General features: G+C 37.2%; 1 protein-coding gene across 1 annotated transcript in view; it reads left to right on the top strand.

The window, feature by feature from the left end:
* CARF (calcium responsive transcription factor) overlaps window positions 1–27,214 on the top strand; it is a 44,016-nt gene that overhangs the window by 794 nt on the left and 16,008 nt on the right. Inside the window, exons 2-10 of the mRNA XM_054723027.1 lie at window positions 6,082–6,248; window positions 9,585–9,696; window positions 10,112–10,339; window positions 11,423–11,543; window positions 12,615–12,744; window positions 14,338–14,422; window positions 16,195–16,384; window positions 22,176–22,296; window positions 25,412–25,555. Of these exons, the coding sequence (XP_054579002.1) occupies window positions 9,628–9,696; window positions 10,112–10,339; window positions 11,423–11,543; window positions 12,615–12,744; window positions 14,338–14,422; window positions 16,195–16,384; window positions 22,176–22,296; window positions 25,412–25,555 (1,088 nt within the window). The 5' untranslated portion in view covers window positions 6,082–6,248; window positions 9,585–9,627. The remainder of the gene's footprint in view (window positions 1–6,081; window positions 6,249–9,584; window positions 9,697–10,111; window positions 10,340–11,422; window positions 11,544–12,614; window positions 12,745–14,337; window positions 14,423–16,194; window positions 16,385–22,175; window positions 22,297–25,411; window positions 25,556–27,214) is intronic.

The following is a 27,214-nucleotide window of genomic DNA, read 5'->3' as shown; positions in this document are numbered from 1 at the left end:
CAGCAGGCCGAACTGGATTGCAAAATTGGGGGGCACCGCGGTGTGTGCACAGGTGAAGGCAGCTAAAGCGTTCCTTTTTTTAAACAAGTGACTTAAAGATGTACTTCAATTAGGTGGACATCCGATATTTCAGTCGCTCCTAGAGTATGCGAAGTGATCGTAAGCGAAAAGCCAGACTTTGATGGGAGAGCAGTGACGGCGAAGCGAGGACTGTGTTCCGTTTTTAGAACTCGGCCCGGGAGCCCCGCGCCGGGCTCCGATGCTGCCCCGGCGGAAGGAGGCTGACGGCTGTGGCTGTGCGGGGCGGTGCAAGCTGTGGCCGTGCTCACGTCTTGCATGCTAGTTCCTTACACACAACTGTCAGCCTCCCTTTGCTCACCCCGTGTGTCTTAACCTCTGTGCCACGCTTGGGTCGGCTGTAGGAACTAAATGCGCCCGGTAAACGTGAGCCGTGATTACCGTCATTATCATGTAGATGCCCCTTACACTCGCGTTGCCCACGTGAACAAGTAAGAATCGCCTGAGGGTAAGAGGACTAACAAAACCTCTGTGCTGAAGTCCTAGGAGAGGACGCGGCTGGCCAGTAAAGCCGCGGTCAGTTCATCGTGGTTCCTTGTAACGGTGAGAATTGCATTCACTAAAGGAGTTAGACCACCTGAGGCTTGGGACAGTTGCCTAAGTGAGGTCTCCCTGTTTGATTCATTAATTTGGTAGAAGTGGGCAGAAATTTGACAGTCTTAACCATCATTCTTTAACCATTAGTGATTTTTTTTTTTTTTTAGTTACAGCAGTTAAAATTACCTGAATGCAATGTCATTGAACCTCAAATAAATCTTCAAAAAAGTTCTTTTTCAGATAATTTTAAAATTATTGATAATATTGCTCAAAAAATATCTTTAAAAATGTGTAGATTAGTACATTTTAAAGTATCATTGATTTGAAATTTATCAAAATAAAAAAAAATACAGCCGAAACCGGTTTGGCTCAGTGGATAGAGCGTCGGCCTGCGGACTGGAAGGTCCCGGGTTCGATTCCGGTTAAGGGCATGTACCTTGGTTGCGGGCACATCCCCGGTAGGGGTTGTGCAAGAGGCAGCTGGTCGATGTTTCTCCCTCATCGACGTTTCTAGCTCTCTGTCCCTCTCCCTTCCTCCCTGTAAAAATCAATAAAATATATTTAAAAAAAATAATAATAAAATAAAAAATAAAAAAAAATACAGTACCTGGTAAGAGTCAATATAGGTTGCTCTTAATTCGAATTGAAAAATACCAGTAAGCCCAGATGGCATGGCTCATTGTTCAAAATTTTTTAAACATTTTGACCGTAGACCTATGAACCAGGAGGTCATGGTTCAATTCTGGTCAAGGGCACATGCCCCGGTTGTGGGCTCAATCCCCAGTAGGGGGAGTGAGGATTCCCTCTCATCATTGATGTTTCTATCTCTCCCTCTCCCTTCCTCTCTGAAATCAATTAAAAAATATTTTTAAAAAAAGGAAAAATAAGATACAGTAAGATACAGAACCTGAAGGCTTAATGAGATAAAACTTCAATTGTCAATGCAGAAATACGGAATTCACTAAAATACATTTTTCATTTGAGAACTTTAGTTAAGGAAAAACTAGTTAATAAGTGTTCCAAAATAAATAAACACCTAGTATGATGGCTTTGGTATGTTTTCAGCAGTGACATGTCTTATATTTGGTGTTGTCTCCATGCAATACCTAAAGTAGTGTTTTTTCTTTGAGTGTTTTCCTTAAGTTTACTTAGAATATTAACTGAAAGTTTTTGGTTCTTAATGATTTCCTATATGATTCATTTACTATGGTCCTCATGAAGACACATTGTTATTTGGAGAACAACAGCTGGGAATATGTGTGTGTGGTTTCTTTTTATTATAGGGTTTTTGTTTTGTTTTTTAAATATATATGATGACATGATGTGGTATGGCATAAAGACAATTAGGGCATTGGAGTCCAAATTGTTCTGGGTTTTTGTTTTTTTTCTCCTAGTTTTGAATCAGCTCTATTGCTCTCTGTGATCTTAAGGAAGTTACTTGAGAGCTTTGATTTTCTTACCTATAAATAGAGATAATAAAATCTACCTCAGAGTCATTGTGAGGACTACATGAAATAATTTGTAAAGTTCTCAAAGAGCAAAGGTAAAAATAGGTGTGTATATACAGGAAATAGATAGAAACCAAGATTACAAGGAAATTTATAGGAAGGACAAATCTTAGATAAAAGAGATACTGAATACTAGCCTTAAATTTGTTTTTTCACTGAAAAAAAGAAGTTAAAATAGGTTATGGTTTCTATGTAAATTTGCATACATTTAAAATTTTGATGTTGATTTAGCATGCTATAACTTTCAACCATCTTTAAAAAAATAAATTATTCTACAAAATATTTGTGAACTATAGTCTTGATTTAATTTTGACACCACTGATTCATATTAATTTTGTATAGATCATAAAAGGTACATTGTCATTTACCTACCCTAAAAGATGAAAGATATTTTCTAAAATACTTTTGAGCAATATTTTTTAAATGTAGTTAATAAGATCTGATACTGATATTTAATAGCTTTCAAGCTCCTTTAAATCTTGAGACTAATCAAGGTACAGAGATAGAATTAAAAGAAACTCTGAAGAGTAAACCTCAAGTGGCTTTATTCTTTTTTTTTTAAATAAATCTTTATTGTTCAAATTATTACAATTGTTTCTCCTTTTTTCCCCCATATCTCCCCATCACCCGGTTCCCCCCCCCCCCCCCCCCCCCGTTGTCCTTATCCATGGGTGTATGATTTTTGTCCAGTCTCTTCCCATACCCCCCACACAGACACCCCTTTCCCCCTGAGAATTATCAATCCACTCCCATTCTATGCCTCTGATTCCATTATGTTCACCAGTTTATTCTGTTCCTCAGATTTTGAATTCACTTGATTTTTAGAATCACTTGTTGATAGATATGTATTTGTTGTTCATAATTTTTATCTTTACTTTTTTCTTCTTTTTTCTCTTTTTAAAGAATACCTTTCAGCATTTCATATAATACTGGTTTGGCAGTGATGAACTCCTTTAGCTTTTTCTTATCTGTGAAGCTCTTTATCTGCCCTTCAATTCTGAATGGTAACTTTGCTGGATAGAGTAGTCTTGGTTGTAGGTTCTTGCTATTCATTACTTTGAATATTTCTTGCCACTCCCTTCTGGCCTGCATAGTTTCTGTTGAGAAATCAGCTGACAGTCGTATGGGTGCTCCCTTGTAGGTAACTAACTGTTTTTCTCTTGCTGCTTGTAAGATTCTCTCTTTGTCTTTTGCCCTTGGCATTTTAATTATGATGTGTCTTGGTGTGGTCCTCTTTGGATTCCTCTTGTTTGGGGTTCTGTGCGCTTCCTGAACCTGTAAGTCTATTTCTTTCACCAGGTGGAGGAAGTTTTCTGTCATTATTTCTTCAAATAGGTTTTCAGTATCTTGCTCTCTCTCTTCTGGCACCCCCAAAATTCGGATATTGGTACGCTTAAAGCCATCCTGGAGGCTCCTTATGCTATCCTCACACTTTTGGATTCTTCTTTCTTTCCGCCTCTCTGGGTGGGTGTTTTTTTCTTCCTCATATTCCAGATCTTTGGTTTGACTCTTCGGGTGCGGTGGTCTACTCTGTATATTCTTTATTTCAGACAGTGTATGCATAATTTCTGACTGGTCCTTTTCCATTTTTTTGATATTCTCATTTAGGTCCTTGAAGGTCTCTTCAAGTTTCTCAGCGGTTTTTAGAAGATTCTTGAGTAACCTTATAAATATGGTTCTGAACACTGTGTCGTCCATTAGTTTGCTTTCATCTATCTCTCCTACTTGTGACATACTTAGATGTCTCCACATTTTGGCTGCCTCCCTGTGTTGATGAGTGGCTTTGTGTGGTCGGTGACCTATAGGGGACGGTAGCTCAGCTTCCCCAATCACCCTAGGCGGTCGCTCTTGGTACTCCCCTTTGTGGGCTGAGTGGAAAGTCTTGGTGTAGTTAAAAGCCCTGATTGCTGTTGGTACACTGAGAGGAATTGACCTCCGGTCCAATTGGCTGTGAGGGCCTGCTGTGTCTATAACGGAAGAATTGCTGTGCTGGAGACACAGTAGGGCTTTGGTGCTCACTGAGTCTGCCTCTTGAATGTGGCCCTTATGAGAGTGGTTGAAATCTGGTGTCGTCCACACCGACAGAAAAGTCACTCTCACTCTCCGACCGATGGCCGAGAGTCCCGTAGACGTCTGGGTCCCCCGCGTGTCCCCAGAAACTGGAATTCAGAGTGGTTGGGATTGTTGGTATCACTGGCGGGAGTTGATCTCCAAGCCAGTTGGCTGTGAGGATCAGCAGTGTCTCCGCTGGGAGAGCTTCTGTGCTCAGCTTGGATGGGGCGGAGTCTCAGGGTGGCGCAGACAAGCTTTGGTTTCCCGTCTGCTCCGTCCTAAGAGGGGCGGTTTCTCCGTGCCCGAGTTAATGGCTGCGCGCCTCTGAGAGAAGGCAGCTTTCGAGCCTCTCCCGCTGCCTAACAGACCAGTTTCTCCCCAGCTGGGGCTGGATTTCAGTGCAGACCGGAGGTTTTGTTTTTCTCCCGAACGAGAAATCCAGTCACTGGGAGGGCTGTGCTCAGCTTGGATGGGGCGGAGTCTCAGAATGGCGCAGACAAACTGGTTTCCGTCCGCGCCACCCTAAGAGGGCAGGTTTCTCCGTGCCCTAATCAATGGCTGCGCGCCTCTGAGAGAAGGCAGCTTTCGAGCCTCGCCCGCTGCCAAACAGCCCAGTTTCTCCCCGACTGCAGCTGGATTTCAGTGCAGTTGGGAGGTTTTGTTTTTCTCCCAAACGAGAAAGCTAGCCACGCAGCGTCTGCTGCCCTCCCTCTCCGCGCGCTGCGAGCAAGCCTGCCGCGTATTCAGCCGCCCGCCCTTTCCGTGCTCACGGATCTCCGCACCTCCACAGCTCCTGAGGCTCAGCGTCCCCCTCTCTGTTTTTCCTCTAGTTGTAGGTTTTCCACTCTCCCAGCTTTCCGGTGGTTCTGGACGGTGTGCGCTCTGTTTTCCAGCTGTAGTTTCAAAATTGTTGTGGTAGGCAACAGTTAGATGTTTACCTTATGCCGCCATCTTGGTTTCTCCAGTGGCTTTATTCTTTAGCTGACCTCTTTGGGGATTTATTTCAGACCATTGGTTTTAATGGGTAAATTTACACAAAAGTCTATGGGGGGAAAAAAAACCCCGAATAATTTTATATAAAGACAGATTTTTAGAAACTGCATCTGAGAACTGCCACTAAATTTTTGAACAAATAGAAATACAGTTGAGTAAAATCAAAACAGCAGTAGCTCACGCATGGTCCACAGAGATATGAGTGACTGCAGCCTGGATAATCTCTTCCCCTCTGCCATGTATGAAACATGTATAAACAATAAAAAGCCCCTTTCCCTACAAATTAAAACAACTTCTAACTTAACACTTTCTTTCTAATCTTTGCTTTTGCAATAAGATTAAATCCACTTTTTTAATGTAATGTGAAACATTCTAGAAAGCAATTTACCAGCAAAATTTAATGCCTTAGTGTGTGTTCTGAAGTCGTCATTAACTGTATAGAGTATATATTTAATACTTTCTCTTTTCTGTTCTCTTATCCAAGCCCAATACTACTTGATTAAGAAATAAGCTTGTCAAATCAATTCCAGGATATTATTGGGAGTGGGGTAGGGGGAGGAGGGCTTTATTCTGAAGCTTCTATAGCTCAAAAGTTGCTATGATCTATTAGTAAATATTTTCATTGTGGACAAAAATGTGATTTGCTGTAGAGGTCTTTGTTTCAGTAGTTCCAGAATGTGGGAGTTGAGACAAAAACTTAGTCCAAATGTCTGATTTTACATAAAGAAACAAGTTAAATCACCTACCACAAGACAAGGGCGGGCAGCTCTAGGAAAGTCGTTAGTGAGTCTAACTGATGGCTCCACTATACTAGGCTTGTAATGGCTATTTTATAATAAACCTGTATAACAAAATCTAGTATTCTTTTATGTGTAGGAAAATAAAATATACATTGAATATGTTCTCATTACAGAAAAAAATGCTGCTATGAAGACATAATTCTATCTCTCATATAAATGAAGCTACTACTATCATGATTTTAGTGCCGCAGAAAGGATGAACTTCAGTGGACAAGAGGGCATTTTGGGGGGGAGTAGGATGCTTGAGGCCTGGAATTTAAATTTGAGCTACTTCCTGAAGGTAATTTTATTTTTAACTAATTGAAAGCAACAGCTGTCATAAAAGTTCACAATTGTCTATTACAAGTTAAGGGAGAAGTCACATTATACTTCCTCTATAGGTACTTTGTTATGTTTATGGTTACTTATTGGAAAAGAACATTTTATACCTAGCTATTTGATATTAATATCCTCATTCTTTTAAAAAACCTTTACTTTTACATGATAAAAGGCAATGCAAATTGCCTAGAAGGATTAGGGAAGGAAGGAGTAATACTTTACACCGAATTCAAGTTATTTTTCGAGAGTGTCTGTATTTGCCCCAGCCTGTTTTTCTCAGTGGTTAGAGCGCCGGCCTGGGCACTTAAGGGTTGTGGGTTCCATACTGGTCAAAGGCATGTGCCTGAGTTTCAGGTTCCAGCTCCACCCCTGACCGGGCATGTGCAGGAGGCAACCAATCAACTTGTCTCTCTCATATTGATGTTTCTCTGTCCCCCTCACTTCCACTACCTCTAAAAATCAATGGGAAAAATTTTTATCCTCAGGTGAGGATTAACAACAATAACAAAATCAATGGAAAAAAAGGTTATCTGTATCTTAAAAATGTACTTTTAATTTCCAGTTCAGCAGTGGGTTAGCTCAAGAGATAATGAAACCCAATTTTACATATAGAAACTAAGTAGTATTTTCCCAGTGTAATCAGAAAAAGTGATACTAACCCATAGTATAGGTGTATTGTAGTATATACTGAAAGGCAATTTTTGAGTTTTGAGGTCCCAGAAGACATTAGAAAAATAAGTTACCCTTCTTCCGTTGGCAAAATCCCAGTCGGGGCAAAGTTCGGAAGTAAGTGGTTTATGTTTGGCCATCTTCCTAGTTTTAACATCATCCCTACCCCTTTATTAGTGCACTTCCGGGGCATTCACCCTGTCCTACATCCTCACTGCAGCATCTAGCTCAGTCAGGCCTGCTGAGTCTTTTTATTTTTAATTAGTGCTCTGAGCCTCAGATGTACTTGCTGTCTCACCTTTTAACTTTTCACAGTAGCTGTTTTTAACTTAAAGGAAGAAAGCTATCTTTATGTAAATTCACACAAATTTGTTAATGACTGCTACTCTTTCCAAAGTTTTCTTTTTGAGAGAAAATGCTTATTAACTCCAATGAAAATTTCATTGATGAGCCCTGGCCGGGTAGCTCAGTTGGTTAGAGTGTCATCCCTGTATACCAAGGTTGCTAGTTCCATCCCAGGTCAGAGCACATACAAGAAGCAACCAATAAATGCTTAAATAAGTAGAACAACAAATCAATATTTCTCTCTCCCTTTCATTGATGAAATTTAAGTTAGGGTAAGATAAATTAAATAAAATGGAAAGAAATTTTAGGGCAGAAGGGATAATTTGTAATAAGATCAGGGCACCTTAGGAAGAGAAGAGTAAGTTTTTAGAATTCTTGCCCCTTAGCTATTTGTTTTTAACTCCTTTGAATCTATTTACAGGATGTTTTCTCAGTGGGCAATGCCTGCATAGTTAGAGCTCAAGTTTTCTGGTGAAGTGAGATCTTAGATTTCTTGCTGGAGAGCTTTTGGGTATTAGGAATGCCTCTAATTAAATTATAACCAAGGAAAAGTTGAGAACAGTGAACAGAGAACTTGGAGCATCTTTAATTTGTTAACCTACCAAGAAAGTATTTAAAGCTATGACTAATGAAGAAGGAGGGAGCTTTGTTACCTCAAAAGAGTTTCTATTATAAGAATGAAGAGTAGGCTTTGAGATCAGTACATATGGATTTGAGTCTTTGGCCACTTAATATATTTGTAATCTTGGTAAAGTTACTTAATTGCCTGAGTCTTATTTTTTTTATATGGAAATTGGAGAAAGTAACTGAATCACAGGGTTGTTGAATAGATCAAATAAGTAAGCCAATCTAAGAAAGTTATAAATTAAAATTTTTCTCTTATAGCTTGAGAGGTAACTACAATTTTTTGGAATATTGGTAATAAATTAGATTAGAATACAAGTAATTTAAAATCTTAAAGGAGAAGCAATTTAAAGATATTTCATAGTTACATATTAAAAATAAAAGTGATTTTATAGCCTGTTACAATTTATATTTGAGGTAGAATAGTTACAATATTTTGGAAATATGAAATAGCTAACCTTGTAGATTTTAAGAAATGGTTAATTTTACAAATGAATATTTACATACTATCACAGGAAAATACGTTTTTAATGTATTCAAATATATATACTACTAATTAAATCTAAAGTACAAGGTATAAATTTAAATTAGGATTTAGGGTGATGAAATTATGTATCCTGATTGTGGTGGTGATTACATGGACATGTGTATTAAAATCCATAGATTATATACACATAGAAAAGTTCAATTTAGTGCATATTAATTTAATAAAATAAAATTTTAATGATTTAAAAATGTATGCTGTCTTTTAAAAAATAAAATGGTGCGTTCTTAAAAAGATTCTATGACATTTACTTTATATTAGGAATTTTCAATGGTATTCTGTACCAGTTTCCTTTTAACCTTACTCCAGTTTTAAGACAAAACGTTTGTGTGTGTGTGTGTGAGTGTGTTTTTAGGTAGTACAGAACCCTATAATCACTACAATATAGTAGGTCAGAGTTTGTGAACCTAAGCAACGTGGGTATTTTCGTTGTGGCGGCTGTCCTGTGGTTTTAAGATTTTTAGCAGTATCCCATTAGATACCAGTAGCACTCCTCCACTCCTCCAACCCCCATACTGGCAGCCAAAAATGTTTCCAGACATTGCTGAATATCCTTGAGGGGTGGGGAATGGGTGAGGAGACAAAATCACCATAGTTGAAAATCACTGTACTAGGCCTTAGTAGCTCAAACTTTGGAATACATATTTTTTTATTTTCAAAGCTTGCCTGATTGTATGTTATGGTAAGAGTTCTGTATATATAATCTCCACCTATACCAACAGATCTTTTCTAAAATTATTTAATGCTACAATATGGTACATCCAACTCATAAAGTTAAAAGGCTTTACTTTTATTAAATCTTTGTAAAATGAGAATTTTAGAAGTATTTGAAGGGTATAACAGTATATGCCACATAACAGCCATCTTAATAAGCTAGTATGTGAGTGTAAAAATTGGAAGAAGGAACTGCATAGCACTATATTCTGCCTTGAATATATCCTGGTGCCTTTTGTTAATCATTTAACAAAAATGTTTATTAAATATTTATATAGAGTGGAAATGACTTAACCTAAATTGTATAGAGTAACAGAGTAGGGGAGGTGAGTGATTTGATTTGGACATAAATTATGTAAAAATGTTAAGGCTTTAGTTGATCAGATATTTGAACTCTTTCAGCTCTTAAATAATAGAAGAAAATGGAATTGAATATGATGTCAGCATGGAACAGTCTAATGATTCATTAATAGTCAACCATAATGATTCCGAAGATTCAAAAACAGATTCTCAGGTAATTTGAGGTAGGGATTCAACTGGGAACTTTTTCCCATTCTAAGGGAAAACAACATGCCATTTAACAACTTTTTATGCTGAAGGAATACTATTAACGTATTCAAGAATTTTAACATTTTATTATCCACAATTCTATCATATTTAGTTTTATATATTCATAAAATTTTATAGACAAGAAATCCTTATGTTGAATTATATTTCATTACTTGAGATTGAATATAATAAAAATCAATTTCACTTAAGAATTGCTTTCTGTCTTATCAGTCTGTGAATTGACAACTCTTGCAGTGTAAAGTGGATAATTAACTGAAAAAATGTCTTCATTTTTATTATAAACATTCTGTTTTCTTTTTAAATTGTTATGCTTTACAAACATCCCAGTGATTATTTATTTTATTATTTTTTTTGCAAAGCATTCAACCTGTATCGACTCCAGGGATCCTTCCTTTGGACAAAATAGTTCTGTCAGAGTTTTACCCATCACTACTCATGAAGCAGATAATTCACTCACATCACAGAATATACCAGGGCTCCTGACTCAGGCACAAACTCTTTCTGCAGAGCAATTTCACCTAGTGGACCAAAATGGGCAACCTATTCAGTATGAACTTCAGTCATTGGGGGATTCTAATGCACAAATGGTGAGTATATTTTATAAATAATGAGTTTTAGCCCTGGCCAGTGTTCTCAGTGGTTAAGAGCGTCAGCCCAAGCACCAAAGGGTTGCAGGTTCAGGTCCTGGTCAAAGGCACATACTTGTGGGGTGCTGTGGGAGGCAGCCAGTCTGTGTATCTCTTTTCTCTCTTCTCTCTCTCTCTCTCTCTCTCTCTCTCTCTCTCTCTCTCTCTCTCTCTCTCTCTCTCTCCCTCTCCCTCTCTCTCCGTCTCCCTCTCTCTCCCTCTCTCTCCCTCTCTCTCCCTCTCCCTCTCCCCTTCCCTCCCTCCCTTTCCCCTTTCCCCCCCCCCCCTTCTACTCTCTCTAGAGAAAATATGCTCTGGTGAGCATTAACGACATATATATGTAGTTTTACTACATGTGTTTGAAGATTTAAAAATATGCATTTCTTATTAAACATTCATGAGTCACATCGACTGGTTGCCTCCCACACATTGACATTCCTCTAAATTTGGGGCAATGGGTTCAGTTATTAACCTGAAAAAAAGTATAATGTATACTTTATGTTTTTAGATTTTTTGGAACTTTGTATAATGTATACTTTATGTTTTTAGATTTTTTGGAACTTTGATAGACCAAGACAGGATATATATAAATGCAGAGATATAAAAACAAATACTGTTTAATTATACATCTAAAAAGTTACTGTTTTCTAACTAATAAAATGACTTAAAATATAGACGATTACCACACAAATAGGCCAAACATGTATGGATAATACAATAAATATAAAAAAGTTAATACATTTAGTTTATTCAGAACCTTGTCATATTACTAAGTCATTAGATCTCACCCATGTGTAATGACTAAGACCATAGGTGGTTAAGATCATAGGACATAGGGTCAAATTGCCTGTTTTGAATTCTAGTTTTAACACTTATCAGTTGTGAGACTTTGGAAAAATTTTTATGTATCTCAATGTTTTCATCTATAAAATGAGGGAAATAATAGTATCGACCAAAGAGGTAGGCATGTCTTTAATGATTTGAGTAGTAACTCTTAAATTAGTATAGGCTTATGCATTTGATTTCTTTTTTAATGAATCCAAGATGATTGTTGCCAGCTCATCAGAAAATGGACAGATGCTTCGTGTAATTCCATCTACTCAGACAGGAATGACACAAGTGATTATACCTCAGGGGCAACTTGTGGATATGAATAGTCCTCAGGGTGAGTAATAATGGGAGACAGGGGATTTTAGAATGTTTTAAAGAAAAAAATGTACACTTAGAAAAATCACCTCATCAAAGTCAGTGCTAAAATTGATTTCTTTGGGTAAGGTTGTGAACTGAATAATTAGAAAAAGTTTCTTAGCCCAAATAAATTTTAAGTTCATTTTTCAACTCCTGTCTAGGTTAGCTGTCTATTTCATTTTGGAATTCTATGAAGCTGGTTGACTCTTGCTTCCTCCCAAGTGACCAGTGAGCATAAAATAAATTCTTAATTATGATAACAGTAATAATACCAACAATAATAACAAGAATATAGTGCTAATAGCTACTGGAGAAGATTTTACACGTGTATTTTTATCAGTATTGTTGTTAATCATGTCACTTATTACTTTTTTTTAATGATTCTTTTCATCCTCTTTGCTCTTTTCCTTCTTTCTTTGTTCCTTCAGTTTCAGAAAGGAGTCTCATATTCCCAGTTTCCTTTTATTTTGTTTTTTCGCCACATATTTAATGATATCACTATTCTCTTCCTTTTGCTTCCCTTGCCATTCCATCTATTTGAATCTCTTTACTAACATTATAGTTATACTCTTCTGTCGCTTGTTCAAAGTTATGATTTAGGGTAGATATTTTTACCTTAATGTTTATGATTCTTTGTCTTTGTTAACAGCTGTTAAAACAAAAACATAAGGAAAAAAAACATACTTTGCAGAAAACATAATAAACATGGTATAGAAACAAAAAATAGAGTCAGTTTTACATTTTCCTATTATGTATAATAGGAAATTATACAGACTTTAAATATGTATAACAATTATTTCTACCACTGTTATATCCTAGATGTTTAATATAAGTTCCAAAAACTTAATTACAGAATTTTAGTAGTCAGTATTATAATTGGAAAGTAAACAAGTTTATCAGAGAAATTCTCAATAAAGCATTGTAAGGTTTATTATCTTTAGCTTCAGAGCATATATTCCCTTTCCTGTTTCAAATATGAAAGTTCTCAGTTACATTCTCATGGTCTTATTCAACATACTGATGTTTTGTTCTTGTGATCGTGGTTAAGATGCCTCTGAAGAGAAACCCAGCAACAGAAACTTACCAACTGCAAGACTGGATGCTCTAGCAGACCACAACAGTAGTTACATTCTGAATCCACAAGCATCCCTCACATTGCCCCAAAAGACAGTGACCAGGTGAGTCAGTGCGAAAGGAGCTCATCTTTTGTTATCACCATGGAAATATATATTTTTAACTATTACATCTAAAGCTGACTGACTGTAGAAAAGATCAGAAATTCAGGAAATAGCCGAAACCGGTTTGGCTCAGTGGATAGAGCGTCGGCCTGCGGACTCAAAAGGTCCCAGGTTCGATTCCGGTCAAGGGCATGTACCTTAGTTGCGGGCACATCCCCAGTAGGGGGTGTGCAAGAGGCAGCTGATTGATGTTTCTCTCTCATCGATGTTTCTAACTCTCTATCCCTCTCTCTTCCTCTCTGTAAAAAATCAATAAAATATATTAAAAAAAAAAAAAAAAAGAAATTCAGGAAATACAATAGACTATCATCAAACATATCTTTACTTTAATGGCTTCTTGGCAATAAGGAAGCTAGTCTAAAAGAATAAATGTCCGAAGTGCTGCTTTTCCTCAGTGACACTTGCCTATCATATTTGAAACAACCTGAAAACACCTGACACTAATAGAATTTTTAGAATAAAGAAATATTCATTCTGGTTCCTAAAATTTTTAATGGTCTCATCATATTTTTATGCATTTAATTCCTCTGTGGTAAAATGTTTAAAATGTGTTTTGTTAATATGTATTTCAGCTTTTACTTTTGCCTTAAAATAACACTTTATAATAATTTAGGAAAATATAAACATGACTTTTTAAAATATATATATATTTATTGATTTTAGAGAGGAAGGGAAAAGGGGAAAGAGATAGAAATATCAATGATGAGAATCATTGATCGGCTGCCTCCTGCATGTCCCACACTGGGGATTGAGCTTGCAATCTGGACATGTGCCCTGACTGGGAATCGAACTGTGACCTCCTGCTTCATAGGTAGACACTCAACCATTGAGCCATGCCGACCGGGCTGGACATGGTTTTTGTATTATTAGTATTTTTTAATCTATGAAAATATTTTTAAATTAACATAATACTTATGACCTTTAATCTTAGAACTTGACATAATATCATGCTATTCCTTTTTAAAAAATATATGTTTTTATTTATTTTGAAGAGAGAAGAAGGGAGAATTCGAGAGTTAGAAACATCAATAAGAAGGAAACACCCATGAGCTGCCTCCTACAACCTCTACTGGGGATTGAGCCCGCAGCCCTGACTTGTGCCCTGATGGGGAATTGAACCTCTTGGTGCATGGCTGTATACTCAACCACTGAGCTATACTGGCCAGCTATCATGCTATTCTTAACAAGTCACCTGAAGATGTTTTATTAGCTCATTTTTTAATAAATGAAAATAATTATATAATGAGAAGAATATGAAATACGCTTTTAGAGAGACAGATAAAATACTTGAATTTGGAACTGCAGGTACTTGGAAGAACAAACTTGGGCATTTGTGTTAGCAGGTACTAAAATAGTCATGATTAAAGAAAATTATAATTAATATACCCATCAGATCAATCTGTCATTATTCCAATTTCTTATTGATGACCTCATATTTTGTCTTTGACACTGCCTAAGAGAATAAAGCAGTTAAATGCCATGTATATGTGTAACTTGTAATGTATATTTAAATATATTTCTCCCCTGTCTCAGAGTGCTTGAAGAACCGTTTCTGGCTCCTCTCCAGCCACTTTCTTCTAACACACCTATATGGGCCTGCCGTCTTAGGAGTTGTGAGGTGAGTTAAAACAACCCTTACCTAGATTCACTTAATGAACTACAATTCATCCCAAAATGTCTACCTTTTTTTGTTTCTTAATCCTCAATGGATGGTATTTTTCCATTGATTTTTAGAGAGAGTGCAAGGGAGGGGGAGAGATAGAGAGAGAGAGAAAAACACCGATGTGAGAGAGACACAACGATTGGTTGCCTCCTGCATGCACCCTGATCGGGCCAGGGATTGAGTCTGCAAATGAAGTACGTGCCCTTGACCGGAATCAAACCAGTGACACTTCAGTCTGCGGACCGATGCTCTATACACTGAGCCAAACCAGCTAGAGCCCAAAATGTCTACGTTTGAAAACGACTAGCAGAGGCTGTATCTATAATATTTTTTCCATGTTTATTCTAAATCTGATCTGATCTATTCTTTTATCCCTTAGAGTTTGTATGATCTATTAAAGCAGATATCATATAAATCTTCTCACTTCACTATTATTTCTTCTCTTGTCTTTCATGAAACTTTGCCATCATTTTTGTCTACTTTTGATCTTTTGACCATTCCTTCTCATTCTTTGATTGTGCTTATTTATTTTCTTTTAAAAAAAATATATATTTTATTGATTTTTTTACAGAGAGGAAGGGAGAGGGATAGAGAGTTAGGAAACATCGATGAGAGAGAAACATCAGTCAGCTGCCTCCTGCACACCCCCCACCGGGGATGTGCCCGCAACCAAGGTACATGCCCTTGACCGGAATCGAACCTGGAACCCTTGAGTCCGCAGGTGGACACTCTATCCACTGAGCCAAACCGGTCAGGGCTGTGCTTGTTTATTTTCATCTTCTCAGTGGAAATTCTTCAAAGTTCACTGTTGACCTTATTTTATTTCTCTACATTTTATCCCTGGTAAAGCTTACCAACTTTGTTGACTTTCAGCTATCACTTTTATAAAAATCCCCAAATGTATATCACCAGTTTCTTCTTTTTTTATTTCATTTCATTGAATTTATTGAATGACATTAATAAAGTTATATATGTTTTAAGTATACAATTCTATAATACATTATATGTATATTGTATTGAGTGTATATACACAGAGAGACATATATATACTTGTCTAAGCATGTACATTCAAAGGGAGAAACCAGGTTAATTAGTAAATTCTGTGTCCATTAGATAAAAGTATTTATGCTAATTTCCACAAGCTAAGAAAAAGAAAAACCCATTACTTATTTTTCGCACTTAAGGTCAGACAGGAATTCCAGAGAAGGATCTTCATGAAAAGAATCTTGATAAAATAAACAAATTCTTTGACATTTTTATATAAGATACATCACAGTTTTCATAGGTTTTCAAACAGATTCATGGCATAATATCAAAATAACTGTCATTAAAGAAGCCCCACAGGGAACCAATACCTTGTGGCTAGTTTTATGCTGATTTGGTTGGATATGGGGGGAGAATTTTAAGTATCTGGAAGAATGGATACATGATATATTCTTCAACCTATTTTCCTTAAAGATTATTTGTCAATAACAAGATTTTGATAAAGCCATTGTGGCAGTGAGTTTGGCATTCTCTAACAAATACCTGGACAGTATCTATTTGATGAAGCTAGTTGAATTCAGACCAGGCCCACTGGTTGTAATAGACCATTGATCTGAAAGGAGAAATGACATTGTCTTTTGAGAGCTGATGAGTCTTTTATCTTGGACAATCACCTCATTAAATTTTTTGTACAATGAAACGTATTTGCTAATAATTTTGTTATTTAATTTTACTACATGCAGAAAATTGGAGATTCATACCGGGGCTACTGTGTAAGTGAGACTGAATTAGAAAGTGTTTTAACATTTCACAAGCAGCAAACACAGAGTGTTTGGGGGACTCGCCAATCTCCAAGCCCAGCCAAGCCAGCTACACGTTTGATGTGGAAATCCCAGTATGTCCCATATGATGGAATTCCATTTGTCAATACAGGTACTTTTTAAAAGACATTTTTTAAAAAGTTCAGCAGTAGCCATGATCCATTTTGAAACCATGGTTTTCATTTTGGTAGATGATAACTAAATGTTAATTGATAAAAATGTATATTAAACTAAAAAGAAAATATAATAAATGTAACCAATATTTTGTAAAATTACATTTTAATATATTCAATAAATCATGCTTCCTTTTGATATTATGCTGGAAATAAAAAATAATATTGAAATTCCAGGTACAACTCTTTAATAGAAATTAAACAGTAAGCAATTTCATTATTTTAAATATGTATATCTCTTGTGTTTTATTTTTGTTTTTCTATCCAATCTCCAGATATTCTCTCCTTTTTTGATTTGTCTTGTGGTACAAATTTATGTCCATTTTATATAACTTATAACTCTTGAGTTACTATATAGAATTGTGTATAATCAAGAGTTATATAGAATTTTAATATCAGGGTTCTCAAGCATCAGATGCATTATATACAGTATTCTCAAACACTAGTATTGACTAGAGCAGTAGAGTTTCAGAAAATTCCTGGAGATTTACCCTAAGACCAGTCAGACCCCAAAGAACCTAAAAATAAGTGATTTATTCCAGAACTATGTGGGTACTGATGCAGCCTCATCCTGGACCTCTGAGGGTAAAAAGAAATACTTAGAGGAAGATAAGATAAATGTAGCTTGTGCCCAGGTTTATCAGTATTCTACAAAAGAAATGCAACATTTTTCACTACCCTAGTTCTAATCCCTTTTTAACTCTTCACAAGTATCCACTATATGAATTTGGTGTGTATCTTTCCAGTCTGTTTTTATAATTTACCATACATGTTTGTATTTATAATAATATATTTTGTTGTTTTGAATATTTAAAATTACATATAAATAGTAAACTGTAGACATTATTATGTACATTTTTTGCTCATCCTTATTTTTGAAATCTATCCATATTGATACTTATAGATCCCAGTTAATTCAATTTAATTATTATAACAGTCTAGCATATGACCAAAACACAATTACTTTTCTATAAATAATCATTCAGGTCTCTGGCTTTTCAGTATTCCAAATGCTATAGTCAGACCTCCACAATATACATTTTCTGTTGAAAAGATGTAATTATGTGTTAAAGTGGAATTACTGAGTTGTGAATTATGCCCATTTCATCTTTACAAGATTCTCTTAAGTTGTTCACTAAAGTGGTTGTACAAGTTCAAAAATTCCTTCTCTCAATTGTTTTTGGCCACATGTGTTTTAGAAGTTTGAATTTTGGACTATAATAATGTAATATTACAAAATACTTCTAGCATGTATCCTATAGACAATCTATATATATAAAAGCCAAGCGACTGGAATGACCGAAACAACTGGTCATTATGACATGCACTGCAGCGGCCAACCAGCCCAATCGGGTCTCCAGTTGGCCCCCACAACCACCTGCAGCTCTTCCCCCCACAGGCCCTGCCCCCAATCAGCCCCACCCATGCCGGGCCTCTAGTCTACATATATCTACATATATAAAAGGCTAATATGCTAAGTGTCCCTCCTCCCGTCTGACTGGTCGCTATGATGCTCACTGACCACCAGGGGGCAGACACTCAATGCAGGAGCTGCTGTGATGTGCACTGGCCATTTACAAAGAAATGGCAGCGTGTACCTAGTGCTGACAAAGCAACACTCAGCTTCCCCCAAGTGGGACTCAGTCCCTGCCATCACCCGGGAGTGACAGCCCACCAAGTTGCAGCCCATGCTGCTGTGGCACAAAATGCGGCCCACATCCCAGCCCAGCCCAGAAATGGTGGCTCTGGGCACATAGCAACACCCGGCTTCCTCTCCCTAGTGACCACTAGCCTCCTTGGAGTTTCTTCAGTCCAGGAACACGACTTACTTCATAGCCAGGTGAAACATTTTACACTTTAACCAAATGTCTGTGAAGCATTTTTCCGTGCCTCATCTCATTTGATCCTCACAGAAGTCCTGGAGTAGGTAGATAGGAGACTCGGTGGAACCCTATTTTCTTTTCATTAGCCAGAAAATGGAGATTTAGAAAGTTTAGAAACTTGACCTGACTAAAAAGAAGTAAGAGCCCTAACCGGTTTGGCTCAGAGCGTCAGCCTGCAGACTGAAGTGTCCCAGGTTCGATTCTGATCAAGGGCATGTACGTTGGTTGTGGACACATCCCCAGTAGGGGGTGTGCAGGAGGCAGCTGTTCAATGTTTCTAACTCTCTATTCCTCTCCCTTCCTCTCTGTAAAAAATCAATAAAATATGTTAAAAAAGAAAAGAAGTAAAAAATGGTGGACCTTGAAAATGACTTCAGGTTTTCTCACTGTGCAGAATATAGTCAAACACTGCTGCAGTTAAATATTTTACCCTTTGTTCTCCCTGTGTGATCTACAACAATAATCTGCTTTGTGTTGATATTTACTGCTGCATTGCTGACAATTACTTGAAAGAGAAGTTAGGGTGCTTCACTGGGCTGGAAAAAGTTTAGCTAAATCAGAAAGCAGGTCTAATTAAGCAAGTTTATTCTATATCTATAAAAGGCTAAGTTGACTTGCGCATGAACGATACATATAAAGCTCTTGGTGGTGCCATTCGCATGCACGTGTTTCTATCTGTCATTGTCGATTGTGAATTTGGTTGACACTTCTATTATAGGGAAATGGCAAATAGCGATATTAAAATATTTCTTCTAATTAATTTCCTTTTAATATGCATGAATTCGTGCACCAGGCCACTAGTAACACATAATCAAACAGTAATATTTTATGGATAGTCACACTAAGGAAGAAATCAAGACAACAAATCACTTCATAAAGTTCAGGTCAGATTTTGCAAGTAAATGGGTTCCAAAAAATTTTATTTTTTGAGCTTTTTAGATTCAGAAATATACACAAAGAATTGATGACCTGTACCAGTTTTTACTTCTTTCAGCAATGTAGGAAAATTTCCCTTTCCCACATTCACTCTACGATTTAGCATTGTTATTCTTTAAAAAAATATTTATATTATGAAAATTTTCATGTCTATCAAAGTAGAGTTAATAATATATGAAATCTCATGATTCCATGTATCCATCATCCAGTTTCAACAACTATCAGCATGTGATCAATATTGTCTTATCTATATCCCAACCCACTTCCTCATTCCCCACCCCCAAGATGATTTTACAGCAAATTCATATGTCACTTCATATACAATTGCTAAAGTATATAGTATATACTAAAGTATATGTCTCTAAAAGATAAGGACTCTCTCTCTCTATGTATTTATTTATATATATATACATATACATACACACACACACACACACACACACACACACACACACTAGAGGCCCAGTGCATGAAATTCATGCACTTGGTGGGGGTCCCTCAACCCAGCTTGCGCCCTCTCGCAGTCCAGGAGCCCTTGGGGGATGTCCGACTGACGGCTTAGGCCCACTCCCTGGACATCCTTAGCGCTACCACAGAGGCGGGAGAGGCTCCCACCACCACCGCTGCACTCACCAGCCATGAGCCCGGCTTCTGGCTGAGTGGCACTTCCCCTGTGGTAGCACACTGACCACCAGAGGGCAACTCTTGCATTGAGCGTCTGCCTCCCAGTGGTCAGTGCACATCATAGCAACCGGTCATTCCGCCATTTGGTCAATTTGCATATTAATCCTTTATTATATAGGATGTATATGTACATGTATATATATACGTCCTATATAATAAAGAGCTAATATGCTAATTAGACCAGATGGCCGAACAGCAGAACGACCATCTGGACGTCCTTCTGGACGAAGCCAGGGCTGCGAGGGCCGAGGTAGCCAGGGCTGCGAGGCCAGAGGCAGCTGGGGTGTGAGGGCCTACTCTTGCACGAATTTTGTGCATTGGGCCTCTAGTGTGTGTGTGTGTGTGTGTGTGTGTGTGTGTGTGTGTGTGTATGTATGTATGTGTGTGCATATATATATATATATGTATGTATGGAGAATCCCATTATCACACTTTAAAATAATTACCAGCAATTTCTTAATGTCATAAAATGTCCAATGTTCCCATTCTTCCATTTATCTCATAATTCTTTTTTTCCATAGGTTTGTTCAAATTCACATCCTAACAGAGGTCAAAGATTATACTTGGTTAATATATCTCTTAAATTTATTTTTATCTAAAAATTTCTGTCCTGTTTCCCCTCAGATAATTTTCTCTGTAGAGTTTGCCATATTCTGGATTTTGCTAGTTCTATCTCTGTGGTGTAATTTAACATGACCTTTTATCTCCTCTACTTTCTATAAACTGTTAAGAGTTAGAGACTTAATTAAGTGGAGATTTAATTTTCATAAAAGCATTTTTTTGCAAGAATACTTCATAATTTCTGCCTCCTTATTGCTGCCTATGTGTCACACCTTTTAGTGATGTTAAGATTGGTCAGTGGAGTCAGTTTTTTAGATTATTGTCAATTTTTCAAAATTTTTGCCATTTGAGGAATGTGAGATAGTATTTTACTATTGTTTCAATTTGTATATCCTTCTTTACTACAACATCTTTTTGTTTGTTAATTTAATATCCTTTTTCTTTCTGAATTGCCTGTTCATAGCCTTTGCCCATTTTTCTGTTTGGTTGTTTCTTTATTTAAAAAAATTATTTATGGTTCTTCATATTCTGCATTTTAATATTTTGTTATGTGTCTTATAAAATACTGTTTTTCAAACTGTTGTTTTTACCTTACCTTTATTCATGGTGCCTTTTAAATATAGGTCTTACATTTTAATGTCAGCTTTATCAACATTTTAATTTATGATTTGAATTTTTGTTTTTATATTTTAGAAGTTTGCTGTACCCTAGAATAGGATATTCAACTTAAAATCTTAACTGTATAGTTTTTACATTTACTTATTTGTATTATCTATTACTACGTAACAAATTACCCCAAACTTGAGGCTGAACACAACAAGCATTTTTTACCTCACAGTTTCTGTGGGTCAGCCGTCCAAGAATGGCTTAGAAAGGTGGTTCTGCCTTAGGTTCCCTCACAAGACTGCGGTGAAGGTGTGGGCTGGAGCTTTGGTCATCTCGTGGCTTGCCTGGGGGGATCTGCTTCCAAGCTCACGCATGCAGCTGGTAGCAGACCTTGTTCCTTGCCACAAGGGCCTCTACACAGAGCTGCTTCACTACATGATGCTGGTTTTCCCCAGAGAGCAATCCAAGCAAGAGAGTATTCAAGACGGAAGTCACAGACTTTTTAAATAACCTAATATAAGAAATAACGTCCTGTCAATTCAGCTACGTTCATTAGAAGTTAGTAAGTCTAGCTCATGCTCAAGGGGAGGGAATCACACAAGGACATGAGTACTAGGAGGCAGGGGTCATTGGGGGCCATCTTAGTGACTGGTTATCACATTATTCTAACAGCCCAAATGGAAAAAAATAAGTAATTATTAAAGGAAATATAATTTTAAATGACATTATTCACAAATATAGCATGTGTTAATTTCTATTTATAAAATGGTAAATTTTATTATTAAAATCATATGTATGTAAATACCAGTTGACATTCAGTAAATGTAGTATTTACTCATTTACTTAACATAATGTGGTACGTTTGCTAAATGTTACAATCAACTTTTAAATTTACTTGTTTGTACATTGTATTTTAATAAGTTCAGTTGCTGTCTTCTTTTCTTAAAGTTGTGTAATGAAAATATAGATTTTGATATAGCCACCACCAAGTTATTTTTAATCTAGAATCCAGAATGGATAGATACTTGATATAATATCAGTAGTTGGTTTTGGCCCACAGGGAGTAGAGCCGTGGTAATGGAGTGTCAGTATGGGCCAAGGAGAAGAGGTTTCCAGTTAAAAAAGATCAGTGAGCAGGAAAGCAGGCCTTGTCACCTCTACAAAGCCACTTGTCCAGCCCGGTAAGCTTTCCTTTTTTTTTTTTTATTTCTTTCTTATTAAGTACTTATTTTTGAATAGCTAATATTCACTTTTTAAAGTTTTAGCAGCCCAAAAAAATATACAGTGAAATCTGACTTTCTTCTTACCCCTGCTCCCTTGTCCCTCTTTAAAGCAGCAACTCTTACCAGTTTCTTGAATAACCTTCCAAAGTTATTCAGTGTATATGAATATATATGTGTGTGTGTGTGTGTGTATGTATGTGTGTGTGTGTGTGTATATATGTGTGTGTGTATATATATATATACATATATATATATATATATATATATATATATGTTCTCCTTTACTCTCATAAATGTTAAAAATCTCAGTAAAGCTTACTAATATTTTCTTTTTTTAAAGTTAGGTAGGAGTGTACCTTCTTTCCTTCTATAAATTCACATTGATTTATTTTCATTCTGAATGCTTATTGTGATTGTTCACTGTACAGCTATTATGCTTCAGACTAGTTTGAATGTAATGACATATACTACTATATACTTTGCTTTTCTTCATTCCAAATATATCTCAAAGCTGCCATATCTGTATATAAAAGCACATTTTACTTTTAAAATTGAGATATAATTGACATATAACATATTAGTTTCATGGCTCCTTGTTTTTAATAGCCATATAATAGTTTATTTATAGATGAACTAGAGGCCCGGTGCATGAAATTTGTGCATGGGGGTGGGGAGGGGTGTCCCTCAACCCAGCCTGCACCCTCTCCAATCTGGGATCCCTCTCACAGTCCAGGACTGCTGGCTCCCAACTGCTCGCCTGCCTGCCTGATTGCCCCTAACTGCTTCTGCCTGCCAGCTTGATCACCCCCTAACCATTCCCCTGCCAGCCTGATCGACGCCTAACTGCTTCCCTGCTGGCCCGATTGCCCCTAACTGCCCTCCCCTGTAGGCCTGTTTGCCCCCAACTGCCCTCCCCTGCAGGCCTGGTCACCCCTAACTGCCCTCCCCTGCTGGCATGGTCACCCCCAACTGCCCTCCCCTGCAGGCCTGGTCCCCCCCAACTGCCCTCCCTGCTGGCCTGGTCCCTTCCAACTTCCCTCCCCTGCAGGCCTGGTCCCCCCGCAACTGCCCTCCCTGCAGGCCTGGTCGCCCCCAGTTTCCCTCCCCTGCAGTCCTGGTCCCCCCCAACTGCCCTCCCCTGCAGGCCTGGTTTCTCCCAACTGCCCTCCCTTGCAGGCCTGGTCTCCCCCAACTGCCCTCCCTTGCCGGCCCGGTCGCCCCTAACTGCCCTCCCCTGCAGGCCTGTTCCCCCCCAACTGCCTTCCCCTGCTAGCCCGCTCACCCCTAACTGCCCTCCCCTGCTGGCCTTATCGCCCACAACTACCCTCCCCTGACGGCCATCTTGTGGCAGCCATATTTGACCACATGGGGGTGGCCATCTTGTGCAAGGGTGTGAGGGTCAATTTGCATATTACCTCTTTATTATAAAGGATTTTTCTATAAGTACCTTCTGAGTATCTACTCTGTGCCCAGCAACTACATTTGGATGCCATGGGAAGTAGGGAGACTAAAACAGGTATAAGATTTTCCTTAATCATGGAGAACTTAAAATGTTGTTGGAGTAGATCAGCAAACAAAACTTTTAGAGAACATAATAGTATATAGTATGGATTAGCTAACTATCTTCAGAGAGAGAATATAACCATGCAAACACATTAATAGGATAAAAAGTATGGAAAGCCTGGATGCTGAGGTTTAGATTGAATTTGGATAAGTAGGGAATTAAAGGAAATAAATTGTAGGCTAGGAGGACTATATAAATAAAGATAGGCATGATTGTATATTTGGTATTAGAGGAAGAAGGATGATTTCTTCATAGAGATGATGTAACTTTCATAGGAAAAGCAATTTTATATTTGAGGTAATTGAAAGTAAGATTAGGTAAAAAGTGCCTTAGCTGGCTTGGCTCACTGGATAGAGCAGGCGTCCTCAAACTACGGCCCGAGGGCCACATGCGGGTGTTTTTGCCTTTTTGTTTTTTTTACTTCAAAATAAGATATGTGCAGTGTGCATAAGGAATTTGTTCATAGTTTTTTTAAACTATAGTCCGGCCCTCCAACGGTCTGAGGGACAGTGAACTGGCCCCCTGTTTAAAAAGTTTGAGGACCCCTGGGATAGAGTGTCAGCCTGCAGACTGAAGGGTCCCGGATTCAATTCCGGTCAAGGGCACATGCCTGGGTTGTGGACTTGATCCCCAGTAGGGGGTGTGCAGGATGCAGCTGGTCAATGATTCTCTCTCATCATTAATGTATGTTTCTCTCTCTCTCTCTCTCTCTCTCTCTCTCTCTCTCTCTCCCTCTCCCCCCCCCCCCCTTCCTCTCTGAAATCAATAAAAATATAGAGAAAAAAAGACTAGGTAAAAAGCTAGAATTATATGGAACGCCTTGAATGCAGCTAAGAAATTTTACTTCATTAAAGAGCAGATAGATTTTTTATTAGAGAGATGCAAATGTGAAGAATTATTGTGGCATTGATGTATCAAGTGGATTTAAGTAATGAAAGACTGGATGTCCAGAGGCCAGAAGGAGGCTAGTAAAGTAACCCTGGTCTGAGGTTTTTATGGCTTCCAGGAGAATGGAAAGTGGCAAATCCAGAAAAAAAAAAAAAAAAGCTAATATCCAGAAATATTTAGATATTTTTACTGAAATTATGATTATTGTTAATTTGCTAAGTATTTTTTTTTAATTTATTGATTTTATTACAGAGAGGAAGAGAGAGGGATAGAGAGTTAGAAACATCGATGATAGAGAAACATCGATCAGCTGCCTCCTGCACACCCCCCACTGGGGATGTGCCCGCAACCAAGGTACCTGCCCCTGACCGGAATCGAACCTGGGACCTTTCAGTCCGCAGGCCGACGCTCTATCCACTGAGCCAAACCGGTTTCGGCTAATTTGCTAAGTATTATGAAGCACTGAGAATATAGCATGTCTTTCACATAATCCTCTGAACACTTTCTAGAATAATTGAATTTTTTCTAAATTTTAATGCTTCAAATAAACTTCTGGTTGATAAATTAGGTTTTCTTGAGATTTCAATATAATAAAAAATTCTTTTTTTTTCTTATAAAAAGAATTTACATTAAAAAGGTACAAAAGTTTCCTGAATATAGAGTTTCTACAGACCCCAAAATTGATAAGAAAATAATACGAATGGAGCAAGAGAAAGCCTTTAACATGCTAAAGAAGAACTTGGTAGATGCTGGTGGTGTTTTTAGGTATGACATTTATATGATGTTATTTTATTTTATAAATTAGCAAGAATTCCTTCTGTAAGAGAAATAATAATTATGGTTTCCAGTTATTTTATTAAGAAACGGTTTTTATAAGGTGGATGTCTCACTAATAGTTCCCTACGTATTAAAATGATTTGCCACTGTATAAGCCAGGGATGGGGAACCTTTTGTCTGCTAAGGGTCATTTGGATATTTATAACATCATTTGCAGGCCATACAAAATTATCAACTTAAGAATTAGCCTGCTAGGGAATTTATATGCATATATGCATAGCCCATGGTTACAGACCATAGAGTGGTGAAAGCTTGGGCGGGGGCGGGGTGGGGTGGAGGGGATCAATGGGGAAGAAACACAAACAAAGGGGACATATGTAATACTTTCAACAATAAAGATACATTTTTAAAAAGGAAAAAAATCAGCCAGATATCATGGCTAAATTTGACCAAACAATTCTGTATACCATATGGAAGTTTTTTTCCAAAATGACAAATACATTTTTAGCAACACATTTCACTATATATTTAGTACTTTGTTTCAGATACTTACTAGGAGCCAAACTTGTAGTTACTTGAATATTTTTTTAACCCATCTTTGATTACTTGTGGCAGCCAGAAATGAATCCTAAGCCCTAAGATTCTGTTTTATATCTTTTATACTAAGGTTTCAAAATTTTTAATTTAATTTAAATTTTTATTAAATTTATTGTGTGACATTGGTTAATACAATTATATAGATTTCAAGTGTAGTTTTCTGTGATACATGATATGTATATTACACTATGTGCTCACCACCCAAAGTAAAATCATCTTCTGCCCTCATATTTGGTTCCCTAAGGTCTTAAATAAGAAGAAATATTAGCTTTCTTTTATGTGTCAGATGAAGAATTTGCAATTGTATAACGGGGTCAAGGGTATGGGTCATAGTTTTTGTATGATCTTTAAAAAAACTTTCAGATGTATGAAAAATAAGTAGACTCAATAATTAGATCCTTCAGTTTGGAGAACATTGCATATAACTTTTAATTAAGTAGGCTCCATTTTATGCAATATCAGTCATTGCAAACATTTTGTACAAATATATCAATTAAAACAGTATCCTACCAGATCGTTTCATTTTCTTAGCATTTGTTTTGTGCACTGCGCTATTGTACGAGCGACCTTTTAGTCTTATTCATTGGGTAACAGGAGCTGGAATGCTGTACAGGCAGTTTGTTGAGCTCCTGTCAGAGATAATTCTCCCACATAGCTCAGTCTTGTATCCACTTTTTGGTTGGAAGGATAATAGGTGCAACACAGAGGTTGTAATCTGAGGACAAAATGGTAGACGAGTGGGAAAGTACACAATTCAAAAGATGATGTTATAAAAAGTCTCATTATTTTGAGGTGAAATTTACTTAATAGGAGATTTAAAATACCATTTTCATATAAACTTAAATCTTGTACCTTCCTTAACTTTAGGGCCATAGTAAAAAGTCCTTTAAAAAAAAAAGATTTTTATGTAATTGGGTTTAAAATCTTAGAAAAGTTAAGCAGAGGGCAATGTAAATTTGTATTTAATATGATATAGTAATATATAATTTTTTCATAAAGGATTTTTCCTTCTCTTGATAAGTATTAACATGTAATCACGATTCTTGCCTT

The sequence above is a fragment of the Eptesicus fuscus genome, chromosome 11 (assembly GCF_027574615.1).
Source record: "Eptesicus fuscus isolate TK198812 chromosome 11, DD_ASM_mEF_20220401, whole genome shotgun sequence".
NCBI lineage: Eukaryota > Metazoa > Chordata > Mammalia > Chiroptera > Vespertilionidae > Eptesicus > Eptesicus fuscus.
This window is presented reverse-complemented; position numbering and strand designations above follow the sequence as displayed.